At 51.6% G+C, this 19,332-nt stretch overlaps 2 protein-coding genes across 6 annotated transcripts; one reads left to right on the top strand and one right to left on the bottom strand.

Moving 5' to 3' along the window:
- Positions 1-1,731: 1,731 nt before the first annotated feature.
- On the bottom strand, positions 1,732-12,697 carry LOC149911667 (uncharacterized). Of its 5 annotated transcripts, none has more exons than XM_090133397.1 (8): positions 8,999-12,697; positions 8,305-8,712; positions 7,652-7,717; positions 7,251-7,310; positions 6,630-6,701; positions 6,162-6,254; positions 5,588-5,735; positions 1,732-5,315 (listed from the first exon to the last, which is right to left on the bottom strand). In XM_090133397.1, exons 2-8 carry the CDS (start codon positions 8,489-8,491, stop codon positions 5,153-5,155), a joined length of 789 nt encoding a protein of 262 aa, XP_089989523.1. In that variant the 5' UTR covers positions 8,492-8,712; positions 8,999-12,697; the 3' UTR covers positions 1,732-5,152. The 5 variants fall into 5 exon arrangements, with proteins under 5 accessions (XP_089989523.1, XP_089989526.1, XP_089989521.1 ...); XM_090133400.1 differs by having other exon boundaries at positions 10,181-12,697; XM_090133395.1 differs by having other exon boundaries at positions 8,305-11,144; positions 11,261-12,697.
- On the top strand, positions 12,697-18,827 carry LOC149911666 (RANBP2-like and GRIP domain-containing protein 8). Its single transcript, XM_090133401.1, has 6 exons — positions 12,697-12,802; positions 13,829-13,922; positions 16,453-16,564; positions 16,896-17,052; positions 17,796-18,026; positions 18,408-18,827. Exons 3-6 carry the CDS (start codon positions 16,521-16,523, stop codon positions 18,510-18,512), a joined length of 537 nt encoding a protein of 178 aa, XP_089989527.1. The 5' UTR covers positions 12,697-12,802; positions 13,829-13,922; positions 16,453-16,520; the 3' UTR covers positions 18,513-18,827.
- The last annotated feature ends 505 nt before the right edge of the window (positions 18,828-19,332 follow it).

Genomic DNA, 19,332 nt, shown 5'->3' with positions numbered 1-19,332 from the left:
GGGAAAGCGGCGCTCCGCCGCCCCGCGTCCCCGCCGCCGCCCGCCCCGCGCCTCGGGGCCCCGTCCGTCCCGCGTCAGAACGGAGCCGTCCTCCGGAGTCGGCGTCGCGGCGGGGCGCCGCCGGCTGAGAACCGGCGGCTGACTGCGAGCGGCGGGACGCCCGGTGTCCGGGAGCGGCTCCTGGCCGAGCCGGGCAGCCCCGAAAGAGAGGGACCGACCCCGCCGATCGAGACGCGTTCGAGCCCGGCAGAGTCGGGCGGCCGCCTTCGGTTCCGGCTCGGCTCGGCTCGAACGGTCAGCAGCGCCGTGCTGAGCCGCTGCCCCGCAGGCGGAGGACTCGACTGCCGTTTTCTGTATTCACGTCTGTCCGAGAAGAAAGCTGGCGGCGCTGGCGCTGACCAGGGAGAGGGAGGCCGGGGGCCGGAAAGCTCTCGGGCTGCGGCTCCAGGGCAGGCAGAGGAAGTCACGGCGCTTTGCTGCTGAGTTCGTTACCCGACGAAGCCCGACGCGGGGGGGCTGGGCAGACAGTCTTGCCAAAGAGGCCCGTGCTACAGCAAGATTGACAGCACGACGCCTTTTGTTCCCCTTGAGCCCTGGGCAGGCTTCGGGGCGAAAACCTTTCCACGTGCAAAGCAGCGATGGGAACTGCGTCCGTCTCCCTGCTGAGACATGCTGGGGAACGTCTCAGGGGAAGCTCAAGTTCCGTCTCGGTGCTGCCCGGACAGCTCCGGCGCGCAGCGGCGGTGCGGGGCGGCCCGGGCTGCGGGAGCGCCGCCGTCTGAGGGGTGAAGAGCTCTGAGCCAGCTGCCAACGGCCGTTCCCGCGCGCCGCGCCTCAGCCAATCGGAGCCGGCGCCGCTGCCGCTGACCAACGAGAGCCCGGGGGCGGAACGGATCGGCACGTGCCCAGCGAGAGCCAGGGGGCGGGACGGACCGGCACCTGACCAATGAGAACCCGGGGCTGGGACGGTCCGGCACCTGACCAATGAGAGCCCGGGGGCGGGACGGTCCGGCACCTGACCAATGAGAGCCCGGGGGCGGTGCGGCGTTGCGCTGCGCTGTTGGTGGGAGGAGCGCGGCAGGGGGCGGGCCGTGGGTGGGGCCTCGGGACAGAGGGAGTTTTCTTCAGGACAGGAACACCGGCCATGTGCTTCAAGGCGCGTAACTATTGAGGAGATGGAGAACGCTTGCTGTCAGAAATCATGGCAGCTGTACAGGAGCTGGGTGTATTTTGGGGACAGTCCTTGTAACCAGCTGGTTTCGAGACATTGCCCTGCCCGAGAGTCTAAACTGCACAGCAGAAGAATGCTGGGAAAATGCTTCTTCCTCACTGTTTTTCACTTGCAGGTTCTTTCCTTAGGGTTCCTTTTTCCTTTCCAAAAGGAGATTTTGGGGATCGAGGCACTTGAAGAGAGAGTGAAGCCAGCTCTTTCCAACAGTGCGGGCAGTCCCTGTGGAGAGGACCCCGGGAACTTGAGCAGGGCACACCCCTCTTGTGCCTTTCTCCCGACTGGTTTTTGGGAGACAGCAAATGGACACCCCTACAAGAAGTCTCAGGGTGTTTCCTTTTGACACTCTTATTATGGAAGTAAGAATACATTCCTGGCTCCATTTTGCTCTTGTGTCAGAAGGCAGAGATTTAAGCTACCTAAAGTCACTTTTCCACAAACATTCCCACAGAAAGAAGCATCCAACATCTCTCTGTAGCTACGGAGACCCTGACTTCTCAACTCTTTCCAGGTATGTTTTACTGTCTCTTTCCAAATTTAGAAACGGCAGCTGTGCAGAAAAACATGCCACAGATCCTGAAGTGTGGGCCAGCGGGGAGTTTTACCCCGTCTCCTCCCTGATGTCAATCTGAAGTGATCTCCTTTAGTCCTCAGTATAACAAACGCATCCTGTGACCGTGCTTGAAGACAGTCTCCCTTGAGCATTTTAGCTGAGCTTGGTTAGCGCTCTTGAAACCAGCTGTGCAAGTGCTGCTTTCCTCCCCACTGTGAGGGATTGCTGTCAGGAGCCAACCAGTTATGCCAGGCACATCCAGCAAGGAGCTGCTGTGGCACGATGGGCGCGTGGAGCGGCTGTCTTCCAACCTGTCCTCTGCAGCAGTTAGCATTCTGCGGGTTACTCTTCCCCAGTTTGCAGAACAAATATCAGAAGTTGATGCTCTTTTGTGAAAATGTGGGTTGAAAAAAAGGCAGTGTGACATTCCTGACTGCAGGTGAACAGCAGCACAGATGCTGCCAGCCCCGCTGTAAAAGCTGGACTTGTTAATGAAGCAGCTTATCCATCTGTGTTGGGCAGTGGTATCAGGGCATTGCTCTTCAGATCTTTGTTTTCCATCTGAGGATTTTGTCCCAGCAGGGTTTGTGCCTCAGGATTTTGGGCAGGAGAAGGGCTGGCAGCAGCCCAGGGCAGGACGTGGGTCCCCTGGGGACAGCAGCCACAGCCCCTGCCCCATCTGCACAGTGACCCTGGGCCATCCCTAGGACACCTTGAGACCCTCCTCCTCTGCACAGCCCCACAAAGCACGAGGGAAGGTCTGGGGTGGCACTGGTCCCCCTGGAATGGGGCAGGGATGGTGCCCTCCATCCCATCCATCCCCAGTGCTCAGGGCTCCAGAGATCCCCAGGGTCCCTCAGTGTCCCTGCACCAGTGCCACTCTTATCGTAACAGACTTCTTCCTTATGTCCAGTCTAAAGGAGAAGAGGAAAGGTTGTCAGGGGGTTTCCCCAGTGAGAAGTACAGTTTCAGAAAGGGACGTGTACAGAGAACCCAGAGGAATAGCAAGGCAAGCCTAACAATGACTGCTACAAAACCAATGGTACAAAGAGAGAATTCACTGCCAGAAATATCTCACAGTCCAGTGATAAAGATTCACAGCTGCAAGGTTGTCTTCTAATTAAAAACAGTAATTACAAACAATCTGGATTTTTGAGCTAACTGTTATAATAAATATTAGTAGGTGGGGATTGCTAAATGGTGCTGCAGTCTCCTACTCGTAACATCCTTGCTGCTTCATTCTGGGTGCCGTCACTGAGCAGCATCTAATGGAAGTTCTTCCCTGCTCAGCTGGCTGCCTTAGTTGGAGCCCTGATGGCAATGACGTGGTGATGGCAGGCTTAGTTTTGCTGTTTTCTCCTCGTCAGAATACTCCGACTTTTGAAGGAAGCAGCTTCTTGTTTCCTGCCTTCCTGCCTTCCTCCCTTCCTCCCTTTTAATTTTAATTCATTTGGAATATCTATATTCCATATAGATGTTTTGAATATCATTATTTGTAGTGCTGAAAACTTTTTTAGAAAACAGTCATACTCAGTTAAAAAGGTATAATAAGGATGTTAAAGAAAGAACCCTCTGATGTGTTGACCAGGGATGAACATAAAAACAGCTCCCAGTTAATGTATAGGCAGCTGATGTGACTGCCTCTGTCCTCAGCAGCTTGCTCAAAGGAACCCCACAAAGCATTTCAGCGCTGGGCTGCTGAGGGAAGCTGTCGGAACAGGAGCACTGTGTCCTCTTGCAGAGGACCGGGATGCTTTTACAGCTGACGGCTGCTTTGGTTGTGGCCACAGCTCCTGAGGAGTGCAGCAGTGCTGAGAGCTGAAATGGGGGAATGTTGCACCTCCTGGAGGATGCTGAGAAATCAGTGGCCTAGGGCAGGTGCTGGAGAGGAGCTGCAGGGTGCTATCGTGGCAGCTGGGCGCTGCTGGTAGCACAACGGACTGTGCCTCTGCTAAGGCGACTGCAGTCACAGAGCGAGCAGTGACAGCAGGCATACGAGGCTTGCAGCACTGCCTTCCTCCCGTCTCTCTCCACGTTCAGATTCTCGGCCCAGCCCACAAAGCAAAATGAAGTAGAGGAGGCAGGAAATGTGCTCATAGTTCTTGCTTGGTTCCTATTGCAGAGCAAATGATTGCCTGCTGTCCGGTAAAGCTCACGCAGAAGCACTGATGCTTTTGCATAATGCACTGCCACCCTTGTCCCCTGCCCGAGCCGGGACGTAGGGCACCCGCAGCCTCTGGGCAGCCTGGGCCAGGGCCTCGCTGCCTCTGGGGGAGGGATTTCTCTACACATCAACCTCAGTTTCCACTCTTGGAGTTCAAAGCCATTCCCACACGACAGTGGCTGTCTGCCAATGCCAAGTGGCACACAAGGTCTGCTCGTGGGTCAGGTAGTGACATGACAACAGCGTGGACAATTGTGATGGTACTTTCTATTTATTGGTACAGCACAGCCTAGAAAGCCCCAGTTGATGCCAGCTGTGGTTCTCTGGCTGTCAGATGATGTCCCCAAACCCACACACGGGGTGCTCCCAGCTCCTGACTGATGGTGGAGAAGTGGGAGGGCAGAAGTGATGCTGGGGGGGGAAGGGGCGGGAGTCAGGGGGCTGCTGTGCCTGTCATACTTCCCCCAGACAGTTTTTTTTACAGGTGTTACATGATCCCCCTGAGGGGGCCGCTCCCACCTCTTGATGGATGGTGGAGAGGAGTGTGAGGGCAGAGGTGGTGTTGGGGGGGCTGGGGGCTGCAGGGCCTGATATGCTTCCCCCTGGCATTCTGGGTGGTTTTCTGGGTGTTGGGCAATGCCCCCAAACTGACAACCTAGGGGGGCCGCTCCCACCTCCTGAAGGATGGTGGAGGGGAGTGGGAGGGTGGTGATGATGCCCAGGGGGATGGGGGGCTGCTGGGCCAGTTGGCTTTCCCAAGGCAGCGGTTGTCTGTCGGTTGGACAATGTCCCCAAGTCTACACACTGCTGGGCTCGCTTCCATCCCCTGATGGATGCTGGAGGGGAGAGCGAAGGCAGAGGTGGTGCTGGGGGCTGCCAGGCCTCTCAGGCTTCCCTGAGGATGTGGCTGCCCCCAGGCTGACACCCTGAGGGACCACTCCCGACCCCCGAAGGATGGTGGTGGGGGATGGGGGGTGGTCTTGATGCCCAGGGCGGCTGGGGGGCTGCTGGGCCTGTTGCTCATCCGCCAGGGTGCCGTTGTTTGGGTGCCGGCCGATGAGCACAAGCTTCCAAGCCAAGCGGGTTCCTCCCGTCCCCTAAAAGATGGCGGTGGGGGGTGGGGGGTGGTGTTGATGCCCCCCGGGCTGCAGAGCCTGGGCTGGTGGGCTGTGGGGCCCGTGACGGGGGCAGCTGAGCCCGGCTGCTGTCAGGTCTGGCAGGGGCCGCCCTGGTGGTGCCATCCGGCTGGTGGGCAGGTGGTCACGGCCGTTGGCATCATGTCCATCTGCCAGGCCCCTTGAGGAGAGCAGGACGAGGGCAAACTGTGGCCGCAGACATCGTGCTGGGCTCCATCAGCTGCAGCGAGGCGCCTGTGGAGAGAGGAACGTGCTGAGGGCCCCTGCTCTCCTTCCTCAATGGCAAAGAGCCGCCCTCAGCTCTCAGCCTGTCTCAGGCCCAGCACTAAGAACGGGCTGCAGGAACGGCCGTGCCAATTCAAACATCTGATAGCGTAAATCTCAGACCACGTTAGCCAACAACTAACCGGCCTCTGTGCTGCTGGAACTACAAGTGCCTCCTGGCTCACAGCAGCCCTACAGTAAAGAGTTGGGCAGGATGGGGGTGGGGGTGAACAACAACTCACTGGTTTCTCTGCCTCCATCGCCGGATAAGCAGACAGCATGTTAGCATGGCTGCCAGCATGGAAACCAGGAAAGCTGCAGTCAGTGCCAGGCAGTACTTCAGTAAAACTTGATCTTCTGTGGCGTTTGCACGTCCTTCATCTTCCACACCTGGAGGAACAATGTGCTCACTGCTGTGTCTTGTGCCCTACTGGCAGTCTCACGAGAGGTCTGACATGGCCAAAAATGTTGTCTTTCACTTTGTTGGCCTCCAGGAACATGTGAAAATCCTTGGGCTGCAATGCTTCCCTGATTCCAGCGAAGCAAAGGGAACTCCCTAAGGCACTGCACATCAAGGCAGCGCCTTAGGGAACCTCTTTTTGGCCTCTCAGCTTTGTTTACACTCTGGCTCTGCCACGGTCCAGACCTTCCTGGGCCATGGATTTGCTCCTTCTTCTCCATCGTGCTCTAAGACTCCTTTTGCACTTGCCCACCATTGCCTCCTGAGGCTGGGTAGTTGTCTGACTAAACAAATCTCACTAGAGCAGGAGAGCGTGTGGATCTGTTTAATCAGGGTATAGACAGAAATACACTCACCACGTGCTGCCTTCTTCATGATTTTCATTAGTAAATGGGACAGTCTCTTGGAATATTTTCCATCTTCCCATGCCACTTTCCATCCCCCAGGACCTTAACAGAAAGCATTAAGATAAATCTTAGAGAAACAAAGTATTGAACTGAGCGGTCTTTTCGGTGAAGTCAACAAAGACAACAGCCACCCTGGGATGCCTGTGGGGCTCCAGCACAGGAAGCAGCCGAGAATTTGGCACAGCCTTCCCTGGAGGCAATTCTGCACCCAAAGCATGAGGAGAACTTCCCACCACACACTGCAATCTACACAACTGCACAAGGGCATCACTGAAGAGCAGATGGTGCCAGGGGATCATGTGAGGACAGGGTACGCACATGCAGCTGTGCATTCTCACTCACGCTTGCAGACATGCCCGGCTGACATTAGGACTGTGAGCTGGCATCTCTCAAAGGAAGCAAAAACTCATGGCATACCAATACGAGTTGCTGGGGCTTCTGTCCTTGAGCTCGGCTGGGAAGCTGGAGACCATTCGACTCCACCCGCACCTGTACACAAACACAGAGCAGCTCCTGTCAGACATGGCCAGGTACTTGTTTAGACTGCAATGCCAGCTCCACAGCACTCTTCTCTGCCTGCTACACAGCAGCATCTGGCAAATAGCTGCTGGGTGCCTGCAGCAGCACCGTGCCAGTCCAAGAAGGAACCGTGTGCGGAACTGTCTGCAGAAGGGAAGGGGCTGGAAGGGGAAGGGAAGATCCCTTTCCTTTGGGATAGCCCCACAGGAGGCTTATGGAGCAGATTATGCTGAGCCTTTGGCAAGACACTGCTTATAGGCGCAGCTGTAATGAGAAACATTCCCATTGTGTGTTGTGATCTCTCTCTTCCTTAGGGACCTGCAGTGACTGGAAGGGGCTCAGCTGATGACGTGGCACTCAGACTTGGGTTGAAAGTTGCCAAGCTGGAGAGGTGGGCAGTTGGCTGGCACCCAGGCTTCTCGTGCAGGAGAAATCACCGGGCAGTGAAAAGCTGAACCCTTCCTGAACTACCACAACCACATATGAGCAGAGAGCGTGAGATGAAGGCTGGTGACTTACCTCTGGCATCCAGCCCAGGCTCAGGAACAGGACTCTGCTTTGGTAATTCACCAAGAGGACCTGCAGGCACAGATGTGATCAGACACAGGTGAGGAGAGCTTCCACTGCACCTTGGGGCCTGGGGTTTTTTTCTGCAGTGACCTGCGAGGACTGGCTGCAGGTCAGGGAATGACATGGCCCAAACAGCAAACGTATAGGTTCTCTCCTCCAAAGAGTGGCAAGGGCTGCCTTCCCACAGATATGTGACAACTCTCCAAATAAAGAAATACTCAGGACTGATCTGTGTACAGCCTTTGAGGCACAAAGAGACTTGAAAGACCCTTGGAGGTTCCTGAGTACCCAAATAAACTATGACGGCACTAACTTTTCTGCCTTCAAGGAAGCAGACACTCACAACTTACCTCTGGGTTTCCCCTGAGACACAAAAGCAGCCTTCATCCCATTGTCCGGATATGGAGCACCATCATCTAGAATCAAGAACAGAAGAGGGATGTTCCCATGGCATGTTGTGATCTCCTCCCTTAGTGGTGGGGGAGGGCTCAGCTAATGGGATGGCAGACTCAGGCCGTGACTGCCAAAGCTACAGGGTGATCTGGAGCCTGGCACTGGGCAGCTTTCCGAAGCTCTCCAGGCCACGTGCAACACCCCTCCGGGACTGTGTGGACGAGCACACCAAGAAAAGACACCTAGAGCAAACTGGGCTCCAGCCGGGGGTCTCTGCTGGGAACCAGGATTCATCTATGGGGAGCACCAGGAAGCCGGAGCAGAAATGCTCCCGCTTTTCCCAGCACACATCTTCTGAGCTCCCCCTAGGTCAGCCCCGGCCAAAGAGCGTGCTCAGCCAGCAGCAGAGCCACGGCCCGGCACGGCTGGAGCCAGCCCTGCAGAGCACTGCTTCCTCACGCCCTCGCCTGGCTCCTGCGCTGCTGCCCGTCCCCCCCATCCCAACACCCCCACAGAAGGCAGCCCCAGGGCAGCGCGGCACACGGGGACAAGAGCCCGGAGCTCTCGCCCTCGCCGCCACTCGGTTGTGGCCCTGTCTCTGCCCACCCACCTGCTGCTGGCGCTCGCCACGGAGCGGCACAAGTCTCCTGGGAACACGTGGCCGTCAGGAGGAGGAGGAGAGCAAGGCGGGCGGGGGCCGTGGCCCCCCACACTCGTGCCATGCTGCCACCACCACCGCTGCAGCCACAGCGAGTGCTGCTGGGCGGCACAGAACGCCTGGGGCACACGCTGAGCATTGTGAGCTCATGGCACCAGGCGGGGCGTTGTGACCCCACGTCCCCACGATGACATCTGTTCCGCCACCAGGGCCAGCTTCCCCCTGGGCTTGCTGTGTGCGCTGTCGTGCTGGGGGAGGATTCCCAGGCATCTAGAGCAGCAGGAGACCACTGATGTCACATGGACAGCACGGAAGTGTGGAATGGCTCGGCTGGGAAGCGACATTAAAGAGACAGAGACGCTGTCAAAGGAGAAAGAAAATCACTTCAGTGTTGTTTTTACTGCTTTGTGCAAATCTAGAGATTCACTTTTCTCTTTTAATGCCAAAACAGAAGCCGGTTCTTCAGTGACATTTCTCCTTCAACCCTCCCACCCCATCCACTCTCCCCTCCCATCACCCCTACCTCTCTCATTTTCTCCTTCCTCTCCTCTCCCCTCTCCTCCCCCCCTTCGCTTCCCCTCCCCTCCCCTTCCCCCTCTTTTCTCCCTTTCCCCTCCCCTTCCCCCTTGCCTTATGCCAAACTTACCTCTCCTGCTCTTCTGATTCTCTTGCCTTGCTTTCCTTTGCAATGCTATGCATTGCTCTCTCCATATTTATTGCCAGCCATTCTTTTCTTAGCTCATATTCTTTACTTTTTACTTGGCTTTTTTCTTCTATTCTCTTTGCCTTTCTTCTCTTTTCTTCTTTTAGTCCTTTTTTCTCTTTTCATATATTATTTTCTCTCTCTTCTTTTATTTTCTCTTTTTTCTCTTTTTATTTTTTTCTTTTTCATTTTTCTTTTTTCTCTTTTCTAACATTAAATACTTTTTTCTCTTTTTTCTTTTCTCTTCTTTTATCTTTCTTAATTTTTTTTTGCTTTTTTTTCATTTTTTCTGTTTTCTCTTCTTTTTATCTTTCTTTCTTATTTTTATTATATATTCTTTTTTCTTTTCTCTATTTTGTCTCTTTCCTTTTTCTTTTTTCTATTTTTCATCTTTTTTTTCTTTTCTCTTTTTTCTTTTTTCTTTTTCTCTTTTTTTCCTCTTTTTCTCATTTCCTTTAATCTTTTTTTCTTTTTTTTTCCCTCTTGTTTTTCTCATTTTTTCCTCATTTTTTTTCTCATTTTTCTTTCTCTCTTATTTTTTCTGATTTTAATCATACGTTTTCCTTTAACCCTCCCCTCAAACCCCCCCTCCCCTCCTCTGCTCCCATCCCCTACCCTCCCCATCCCCCTACTCTCCTTTTCTCCCTTACCCTCACCTCCCTTACCCCTCCCCTTCTCCCTTCCTTAGCCTACCATTACCTCGCCTGCCCTTCACTTACCTTCTCCTCACTTCCTTCTTATTCATGCTCTTGGCTTTTCCTGCTACTCAAGCCAAATCTCAACACTTGCCTGCTCCGCTTGCTGCTCTGACAAGTGCCTCTCAGCTCTGCTCGCAACTTAACGCCTACTGCCTGCCCTTCTCTATTCCCTTCTCGTGCCCTTCAGGCTTCTGCTCCCCTTGCTGAGCAAGCCCATGCCTGGTAGCTCCCCTTCAACCTCCTCCGCCCTTTGCCTTTCTCCACACAGATGCTTGCTTCTGGCCAGCACTCCTGCCCACTGCCTAGCCCACAGCCCGCATCTCTTGGGGAGACAGCAAGGTGGCCTGGAGCTACCCACACCTCCTCCCGGGCACGGCTTCTCAGCTTTGCTTCAAGCCCACAAAAATCCCCAAGGAGCTCCTCTTACCTTTGGGCTCAGCTTCTTCTCCTGCCGTGCAGCTCCTGTGCCAGGCCGGGGCTCAGCTCTTCCCACACTCCTCCATTCCTGCCGGGTTGCATTTTTTCATTCTTTGTCTTGCTTTCCTTTGCTCTGCTACGGTTAGCTTTCCTACCTGCTTTCTCTACATTTACACGCATTACTTTTTACTTCTTATTCTCTTTTTTCCTCTTTTCTATTTTCCTCACAGTCCTCCCTGTTTCTTTTTTGTTGCTTGTTTGTTTCTTGGTTGGTTTTTCTGTTTTAATCTTTTTATCTTTTCTTACTTGTTTTTTTTTTTTTTTTCAGCCTCCTGATGTTACTTTATATCCATCTGTTGGCCCCCTTTATCCCCCTTATCGTTTCTGTATATGGGCCTTTACCAGTGCCTCTTCTCCCCACATTACCCTATAGCCCCCCGATAGCCCCATATTCCCCTATACTTTACTATAGTCTACACAAGCCCCCTAGAGCTCCCCTACAGCCTTTTATAACCTCATATGTCCCACCTATACCTCTCTGCAGACCCCTATCACGCCTGTTTCTCCATATCACACCCACAGCCCTCCCACTGCTCCCTCTAGCCCCATATCCTGGGGGTCTTGATAGATGAAAAACTTAATATGAGCCAGCAGTGTGCCCTTGTGGCTCGGAAGGCAAATGATATCCTGGGCTCCATCAAAAGAGGGGTGGCCAGCAGGGACAGGGAGGTGATTGTACCCCTCTACACTGCTCTTGTGAGGCCCCATCTGCAGTACTGCGACCACGTCTGGAGCCCCCAGTACAAGAAAGACAGGGAGCTGTTGGAGAGGGTCCAGAGGAGGGCCACAAAGATGATCAGGGGACTGGAGCACCTCCCTTATGAGGACAGGCTGAGGGAGCTGGGCTTGTTCAGCCTGGAGAAAAGAAGGCTGCGGGGTGACCTCATTGCAGCATTTCAGCACCTAAAGGGAGCCTACAACAGGAGGGGAATCAACTCTTGGAAAGGGTAGAAAACTGCAGGACGAGGGGAAATGGTTTGAAGTTGAGGGAGGGGAGATTTAGGTTGGATGTCAGGGGGAAATTCTTTACAGAGAGAGTGGTGGAACAGGCTGGAACAGCTGCCCAAAGAGGTTGTGGATGCCCCGTCCCTGGAGGTGTTCAAGGCCAGATTGGATGGGGCCCTGGGTAGCCTGGTCTAGTGTGAAATGTGGAGGTTGGTGGCCCTGCATGTGGTAGGAGGGTTGGAGATTCATGATCCTCGAGGTCCCTTCCAACCCTGGCAATTCTGTGATATCCCCTTCTAGCCCACCTATTTGCCCCCTACAGACATCTGTACAACCACATTCTCTTATATCCTCCCCCAGCCCCCTATATCCCTCCCCATAGCTCTCCCCAGCCCCTCTGAGCCCCTTCCCAACCCCCCCAATGCTCCCTATAGCACCGTGTCCCCCCTAAGCCCCTCACCGCCCTCCATTGCCCCAAATCCCCCTAGACCCACCCCTAGAGCCCCATATACCCCAATCCCGTACCACAGCCCACTCCAGCCCCGTGTGCCTCCCTATACCCCAGCAGCCTTCTGTAGCCCCCTGCCCCCCCACGGCCCTCCCAGCTCCCCACAGCTTCCTAGCCCCCTCTACTTCCCTTCAGCCCCTGTATCTCTCCCGGAGCTCCCCAGAGCTCCATATTGATCCCACATCCATCCCACAGCCACAGCCCGTCCCGTACATATCCCACTTCCCCACATCCCATCCTGTCTCCATCCACATCCCCACATCCCAGTCCCACTCCCAGCCCCTCACCCCACACGGAGGTGGCTTACGGCCGCGCAGGGTTCCCTCCCCGGCCCGGCGGCGCTCTCCGTCCCTCCCGGCTCCGGCGCCGCTGTCCTCAGCACCGCTCCCGTCGTGCCGCAGTTCCGTCTCGGTGCTGCCCGGACAGCTCCGGCGCGCAGCGGCTGTGGGACCGGCACCACCTGAGGGGAGAGCCGGCTGCCAACGGCCTTTCCCGCGCACTGCGCCTCAGCCAATCGGAGCCGGCGGCGCTGCCGCTGACCGATGAGAGGCACGAACGGACCGGAACTGCCCCTGACCAGTGAGAGGCCGGAGCTGCCGCTGGCCAATGAGAGGCACGAACGGGCCGGAACTGCCCCTGACCAATGAGAGGCCGGGGGCGGGGCAGAGCGGCTGTGGGGGGGCCTCGGGGTGCTCTCTGTTGCCATAGGGGATGGGATCGGGGCTGTGGGATTGCGACTGGGATGAGGGAATGAGATGGACAGGTGGGTGATGGGCTCGGGAGGAGGGACTGGGAATGAGATTTGGAATTGGGATGTGGGATGTAGGATGTGGGGTCGGGACGTGGGGTTGGGATGTTGAATGTGGGATTGGAATGTGAGATTTGGGATTGGGATGTGGGGATGTGGATATGGGATGGATATGGGATGGGATATTGGGCAATGGGATGCGTATGGGATGGGCTCTGGGTATGGGGTGGACTTGGAATGGATACGGGATCATAGAACCATAGAATTGCTCAGGTTGGAAAAGAGCTCCAAGGTCATCAGATCCAACCGCAACCCAACATGAAATCTGTTCAGCCGTGCTTTGTGTCTCTGTGACGTCTGTAAAGATTGAGGTAAAAGACCCAAAGTAAAAGGAGGGCTGCAATCAGTGATTTCTGGGAACTTTGTAGAACTGAAGAACTTCTGAAACAAATGGATGTTTCTGTTCAGCAGAGGGAAAGTAGTCATTTCAAGATAAAACCTGCTGTCCAGAAAGCCTGCAGATGTACTGTGGAACATCCTCTCTAGGCACTAAGAGCAAGGTCTTTTTTCCCTTTCACTTTTCCTTTCCCTTTCCCTTTTTCTTTCCCTTTTCCTTTCTTTCCTTTTTTTCCTTTTCCTTTTCCCTTTCCTTTTCCTTTTCCTTTCCCCTTTCCCTTTTTCCTTTTCCTTTCCTTTTCTTTCTCATGTTGTGCAGATTTTCTCATTGAGTATCTGAAATGTAAGGGAGATACCCCAATGTAGTTCACCTTCTCTTTTTCATAAATAGTCAGTATGGAATATCCCAAACTGCCGTTCTGAATGGCACCACCCCAAAATACATGGTATGGGTTTTTGGTTTGGTTGGTTGGTTATTGTTTGCTTGTTTCTGGAGATATTTCATGTTGATGAGTTTTAATGGTGGGTAGGAGCCTCAGAGAACACCAGGGTAAGGACTCGAGAACTTTGGTCTGGTTTGCAAATTCCCTTGTATCCTTCTGGGCATGCTTTTAAGATGTTGGTCTTCCTCCAGAGAGATTTTTATTATTTTTTCCCTTCACTCCCCTTCCCTGTTCCCTCCCCTTCCCCGTTTCCTTAACTTCCCTTGTCCGACCTTACCTTCACTTACGTTTTATTTTTTATCTTTTTTTTGCCTATTGACTGGGTCAGCAGGAAGGACGTAGACACGAAGGAAGGCATAAGCTTATTTTATTGTCAATTTCAAAACAATACAAAAACAAAGCAGTGCCCTAAAGTGAAAAGATAAGCTTAGCAGGAAAGAAAATAAGCAGTGCAGCGAGTCTAATCATTACCACGTCATAATATAATGACATGTAGCATAGTGATAGTGATTAAGAAAGATGCATCACCAGTTGCCCTACTCCTTTATCGTCATCCAGATTCACAGTGGCTGGGGAGTCCCGGTTGCAGGAAGGATCTGGAGAAGCTGTCCCAGCAGTTGGGAACTCATACGGCGATGTGTCCACCCCGGAGGTGAGGTCTGCAGAGTACTAGGGTAGGCAGCAGTCAGGTGGAACATCCGTTTTCCTTTTCTCCTCTCGGTTTTCTTCCTGAATACCCTGTCCAGGGTTCAAGGAGGAGCAGAAAGAGCTGTGCCATCTGTTTTGGTGTAGCACGGGCCTCTTTGGCAAGACTGAGCGCCCAGAGCCCCGGCAACATGCTTAGTCAGGTAACAGACATTGCAGCAAAGTTCCCTTGTGAGCAAGGCTCCCCACCCTGACTTTGAGGTCGGATGGCAGGGGGAGTGGAAGCTGAGGGAAGCGGCTGTGTGGGAGGGCACAGAGCTGACTTGTTGGGAAGATGGTTTGCCAGGGCTGTGCGCTCTTCAAACTGGTGAGCCCTCGGTAGAGTTACGAGGAGCCCAGTGCTGTCAGTCCGTACAGATCCCTGCGTTTTGTGGAACTGAAGAGCCCAAACAGGGGACAGGTGTTCCTAAGCTTCTGGTTTTCTTTCACGTGCTGTGTGGTTGATATTCCTGTCTGTGTGACAGCGCTGTGGAAGGTCAGGAAAAAGAGAGGGAGAGCTGGGCCAGTGTAGTTTTGCTGCTGTACCTGGCAGCCAGATGATTCCCTGCGATCTGGAAATGGTGCACAGATCATAGAGAGCCAACCAGTGCAGTTAGTGGGAGCTATTTAATCCCCAAAGGTGCTGCTCTGCTGCTGTGAGTGGGTTCTATTGCAGAGGCAGCAGATTCAGCAGTGTGCTGCAGAGCGTGAATGCACGCGGGCTGCTGTTCTGCTGCAGGGTCTTGGGGTGAGGCAGCGTGCATCTTCATTTTGAGCTTTTCCAACAGCAACAAAGTTCTCCTGTGGCTTTGTTGAGCTGACTTGGGTGCTGTTTAGACTATGCAGTGTGGAGCGTACCGCTGCCAAATTCAGAGATGCTCTTCAACCGTTCTGAGATTCCTGTTGGGCTCAACAAAAACCATTGCTTCGCTTCTTGTTGCACTCGAGGCCAAGTTCTGTGGTTTGGTTTCATCTTTGCAGTGATGCTTACAACTCACTGTCTAGCACAGTCAATGGTGGAAATAGTGACTGGTTTTCTTGTTGTGCTGATTTTGGAAGGGAGGGTCTTTCAAGGCTGCCAGCGTGTCTGATGAAGTTTCTTTTCAACCCTGTTTACAAGGAGATGTCAAGCATGACTCTGCTCTGATGAATGTCAGCGTGTCCTTGTTTTACTTCAGAACACAGACTGAAACTCAGGAGACTTGCGTGAATAACTTCCCCCCGTATTTTGGGGTGGGAAGAGGGTTGGAGATGAACTTCAGGCGTACTTAGACTGCAGAGACTTGTTTCACGTTATTTAGTTTACGTCTGCCGTGAAGTTTTTGCTTGTCACTTCCTAGTTCTCTAGCTCCTTCATGCAGGTAGAAAATGCTTTTTGGATGCAGTAGTCTATTTCTGATGTTATCAGCCCAAGATAACTTCACAGCACGCACTGTGTGAGTGAAAGGTGAAACGTAAGTCTCCAAAGGTATCTATGGAGGGGTAGGAGGAGGAAACAAAAGTGAAAATACAAAAAGCAAAGCAGAAGGCAGAGCCGGCAGGAGGGGAAGATGGCAGAAGCACCAGCAGGAGGAGCTGGGGTAACATCTTCACTCTTAGTTTGTAGGATTTGTTTTCTCCTGCAACACTGTTGTATTGCAACAGCAGCAATAACAAAAAGCTCAGCTGTAGCAGACCCCATTCTTCTGATTTCTTTAGTCAGAAGTGTTTGTGAAATGTCCCAAGTATAAAGATCAGTCGCTTGCTTCGCTAATGGCCTCAGTTTTCCTTTGGTAGCTTCTGCCCGTTATTGGAAACAAGATTCCTTTCTTAATCCTGTCTCTTTCAGAAACAAAGGCTTGAATACAAGAAGTGGGCTGGTAATTAACTGTTAGCACTGTTATGCGTTGCTGAAAAGAGGGCTCTTCCTGTTCAGTTGCTTCAAACGTACTGTACATCTGACATGTGCCTGTCGTGTTTGTTTTCGTTTTCCATTCAGAAATGGTTGAAAGGATTCATCTGTGCTAAGCTGTATTTTGAAATAAAAGAGTATGAACTTGCTAAAAGGTAATACGTGTTGATGTATGTGGTTGATCTGTTCTTGAAAGTGTAATAGAAAAGCCAGCTGAAGTAGAGAAATCAAGATCACGATCATGCCTTTTTAAGGTAACAGTAAATGGAAGGATTGGGTGCCACTGAAATCCTTCTAAAGGAGCAACTGCATTAGTTATATAATACCAAAGAAATCATGGAGTTGAAGTGGCTTTTATTTCATCATATGATGCATCTGGTTCTGTGAGCTGCTGCTCAGAACTCAGTACTTGCTGACAAGTAAGTAGCATTGGTACGTGTAAAAATAATGTTGTTCCTCACAGGAAGGTCTAGGTCAAGCATCTAGAACTAAATATAGCCCTGCTTTCCATTTGACAGATTAAATTCCCTTTAGCTTTAGCTGCACGGTGTGGGGGGACTTGTATTATTGAGGAGTATTGATCTTTCTGGGTTTTCTCGCTCTGTAGATACATATCTACTTATCTCAGTGTCCAAGAGAGAGATCCCAGGGCACACAGGTTTCTTGGACAAATTTATGAAGCTCAGGACAACACAGAAAAAGCTGTTGGGTGTTACAAGGTAAGCGATCCACTGACCCCCTGTAATGACCAGCTTTCTTCCTTTGTAAATGGACTTTTAAAATGCATCTGTGCTGTGCATTCCTTAAGCTCAGAGAGAAAATGTGTTGTGGACAAATTGTATGATGTACATTTTGCATTGCCAAATCTGTCTATGATGTACTTAAGAAAGGATTCTTTTTTTGGTAGAATTGGCTTCAGCTTTTATTTATTTATTTTCCAGTTGATTCTTTCTTTTGTGTCCTGACTTGATCTTTGTGGTAACTGCTATGATAGTCTTCCCATTGCCCTTTGGACTAAGGGTCTGTGCCTGCTGTGGAATTGCCAAGCAGGGATGATGGTAATCTCCAGAACCCAATACAGAAGGATCTGGTGCTGAAGATTGTGGAGCTATTCTGCAATAAAGACACCAGTGATGGAAGAGCAAAATACTGGGTTGAGGAAGCTGCCAGGCTGCTCCCCAGGAATCCTGCTGCTCTCAGATTGAAGGTAAATTCCAGCTTCTCATCTCTGCTCTGTGCCTTGAAGAAACTTTCCGTATCTGACTGGGTGCTTCTAGCATGCCATCTAGTCATCTCACAATATTTCCTTGGCTAAATTAGTTTAGCATTAGTTTAGCATGAATCTATTACATGTTAATTTCTTTGCTGTCTGATGTTTTTGTCTAGCTTGCTTGAAAATTGCAGCTCTGAGCTTTCTCATGCGTTTTAAGGTTGAGGTGTTCAAAAATGTGGGGAAACTGTGTTAGCAATAATATCCAAGAAGTTGAGTTTAGATAGTCGCAACAGACACATCAAGTATTGCCTAAGCTGCTTTTTAGTTTTTTGAGTTTAAAAATGCAGAATGTAGGAAGTGCTGTCATTCTCAACTACAGTGTAAATGCTTTCATCAGTTATGCAGTGTCACTTTGGCACTTATTTTTATGTAGCACAGCTGCAGGGACACAGAGGTTCTCAGAGGCTTCTGTTAGCTTTCTGTTGTCTTATTTGGACCAGCTATTCTGTAACAAGGTGTGCTGTCTCTGTCTCAGATAGTCTGACAGTCTTAACTTGGCATCTACGAGAGGCACAGTGAAGTTTTTTCCCCTGTTATCTCGTTTCTAAGATGTTGGAGTAATTCCAGCAAGTCTGTAGTCTGTGTAGCGGAGGTGAGCAAACTGTCAGGTAATGTGGTTGTTGAAAAGGCTGATGTGGAAAAAAAATATATTAATACGTTGCCTTGATGTTTAATAGGAGAAGTTTCAAGAATATAAAGTCGAAGATGGCTGGAATGAGCTCTTTTATGTGACTCAAGCTGAACTCCGTGTGAGACCCGATGACGTCTACCTTAACATCAGACTTGTTGCACTGTACCGCTCACGCAATAAGTTACGAGATGCTGTGCTCCATGTTCAGGAGGCAGAGAAGAAAATACCTCTGGAGACAAGCTTGGAATGGTACTCCTGTGTCGTAAAGACACTTGAGGTACTTAACCATCTTTTGATCCTGTCATAATCTTCCATATCCTCAAAACTGGTCATAGTCTGTTATTTTTGTTCCACTGACAGCTATTGCTCAAGTGATTTAACTTTTCCAAATGAAAGTCTACTGAAGCCAATTGTTTAATGGGGATTTTCTTCCTAAAGTTAAACCTTGCTTATTTTCTTACTTCAAGTCTAAGCTGGATATAGCAGCTCCATCAGGGGGAGAACTGTTCAAAGAGTTCCTGGAACTTTACTGCTGAAGGATATGTTAATGCCTCAGCTGTGATCCTGGGTTAGGTAGCAGTGTGTCCTGGAGAAGTAATGTCCTTGCCTTCACAGAAAGATGGTGGTTCCTCATCCTCTGATGAACTTTATTCTTTAGGAATGCCTCAAATCAGCGCAGGACAGGACTTGGAACTTAATACAAAGAATTGGGGAGCTATCAAGAGCAGTCATCTACTGGCTCATTCTAGCTTTATTAAAATGAAGTTTGTTCTTTACTGGAAGAAAAGGAGGTTATCAGGAGTAATCAGCAAGGGGGAGGGCATGCTTGACCAACCTGGTAGCCTTCTACAATGTTGTCACTGGCTGGGTGGATGTAGTGCATGTAGTCTACCTTGCTTTCAGCAAGGCGTTTGATACCGTCTCCCACAACATCCTTATGACAAAGCTGAGGAAGTGTGGACAGATGAGTGGACAGTGAGGTGGGTTGAGAACTGGCTGACTGGCAGAGTGCAGAGGGTCGTCGTTGGCGGTGCAGAGTCCGGTTGGAGACCTGTAACCAGCGGTGTTCCTCAGGGGTCGGTGCTGGGTCCGGTCTTGTTCAACATCTTCATCAATGTCCTCAATGAGGGAATAGTGCTCACCCTCAGCAAGGGTGATCTGTGAGGCCCCGTGTACTGAAAGGCAGCCACACGGTCTCCCATGAGCCTTCTGTTCTCCGGGCTCAACAAGCCCAAACCTCTCAGTCTCTCTCCAAAGGAGACATTCCCGATGCTTTGAAGCCTTTGAAGTCACGTTCCTGATGTCCAAGTTACGTGCCCATCATGTGTTAATGCTGCTGTGCCAATCGGTGGGCTCAACAGCTGCAACAAAGACACCAACGTCTTTGGGATAGGCTTATTTTACTGCCTATGACAAAATAAAACCAAAGTCATATTGGCAGTGTCTATAGCCAAAAGAGAAGCTTAGCAGTAAAGGGAATAAGCAAGGCAGTGGGCCTACTCATTGCCACGTGAGCACAGTGGTGAAGAAAGATCCACGACCAATAGCCCCAGCACTTTACCATCAGCCAGATCCGCAGTCAC

This window comes from Phasianus colchicus, unplaced genomic scaffold (genome assembly GCF_987193195.1).
Source record: "Phasianus colchicus unplaced genomic scaffold, bPhaCol1.hap1.1 HAP1_SCAFFOLD_60, whole genome shotgun sequence".
Lineage (NCBI taxonomy): Eukaryota > Metazoa > Chordata > Aves > Galliformes > Phasianidae > Phasianus > Phasianus colchicus.
This window is presented reverse-complemented; position numbering and strand designations above follow the sequence as displayed.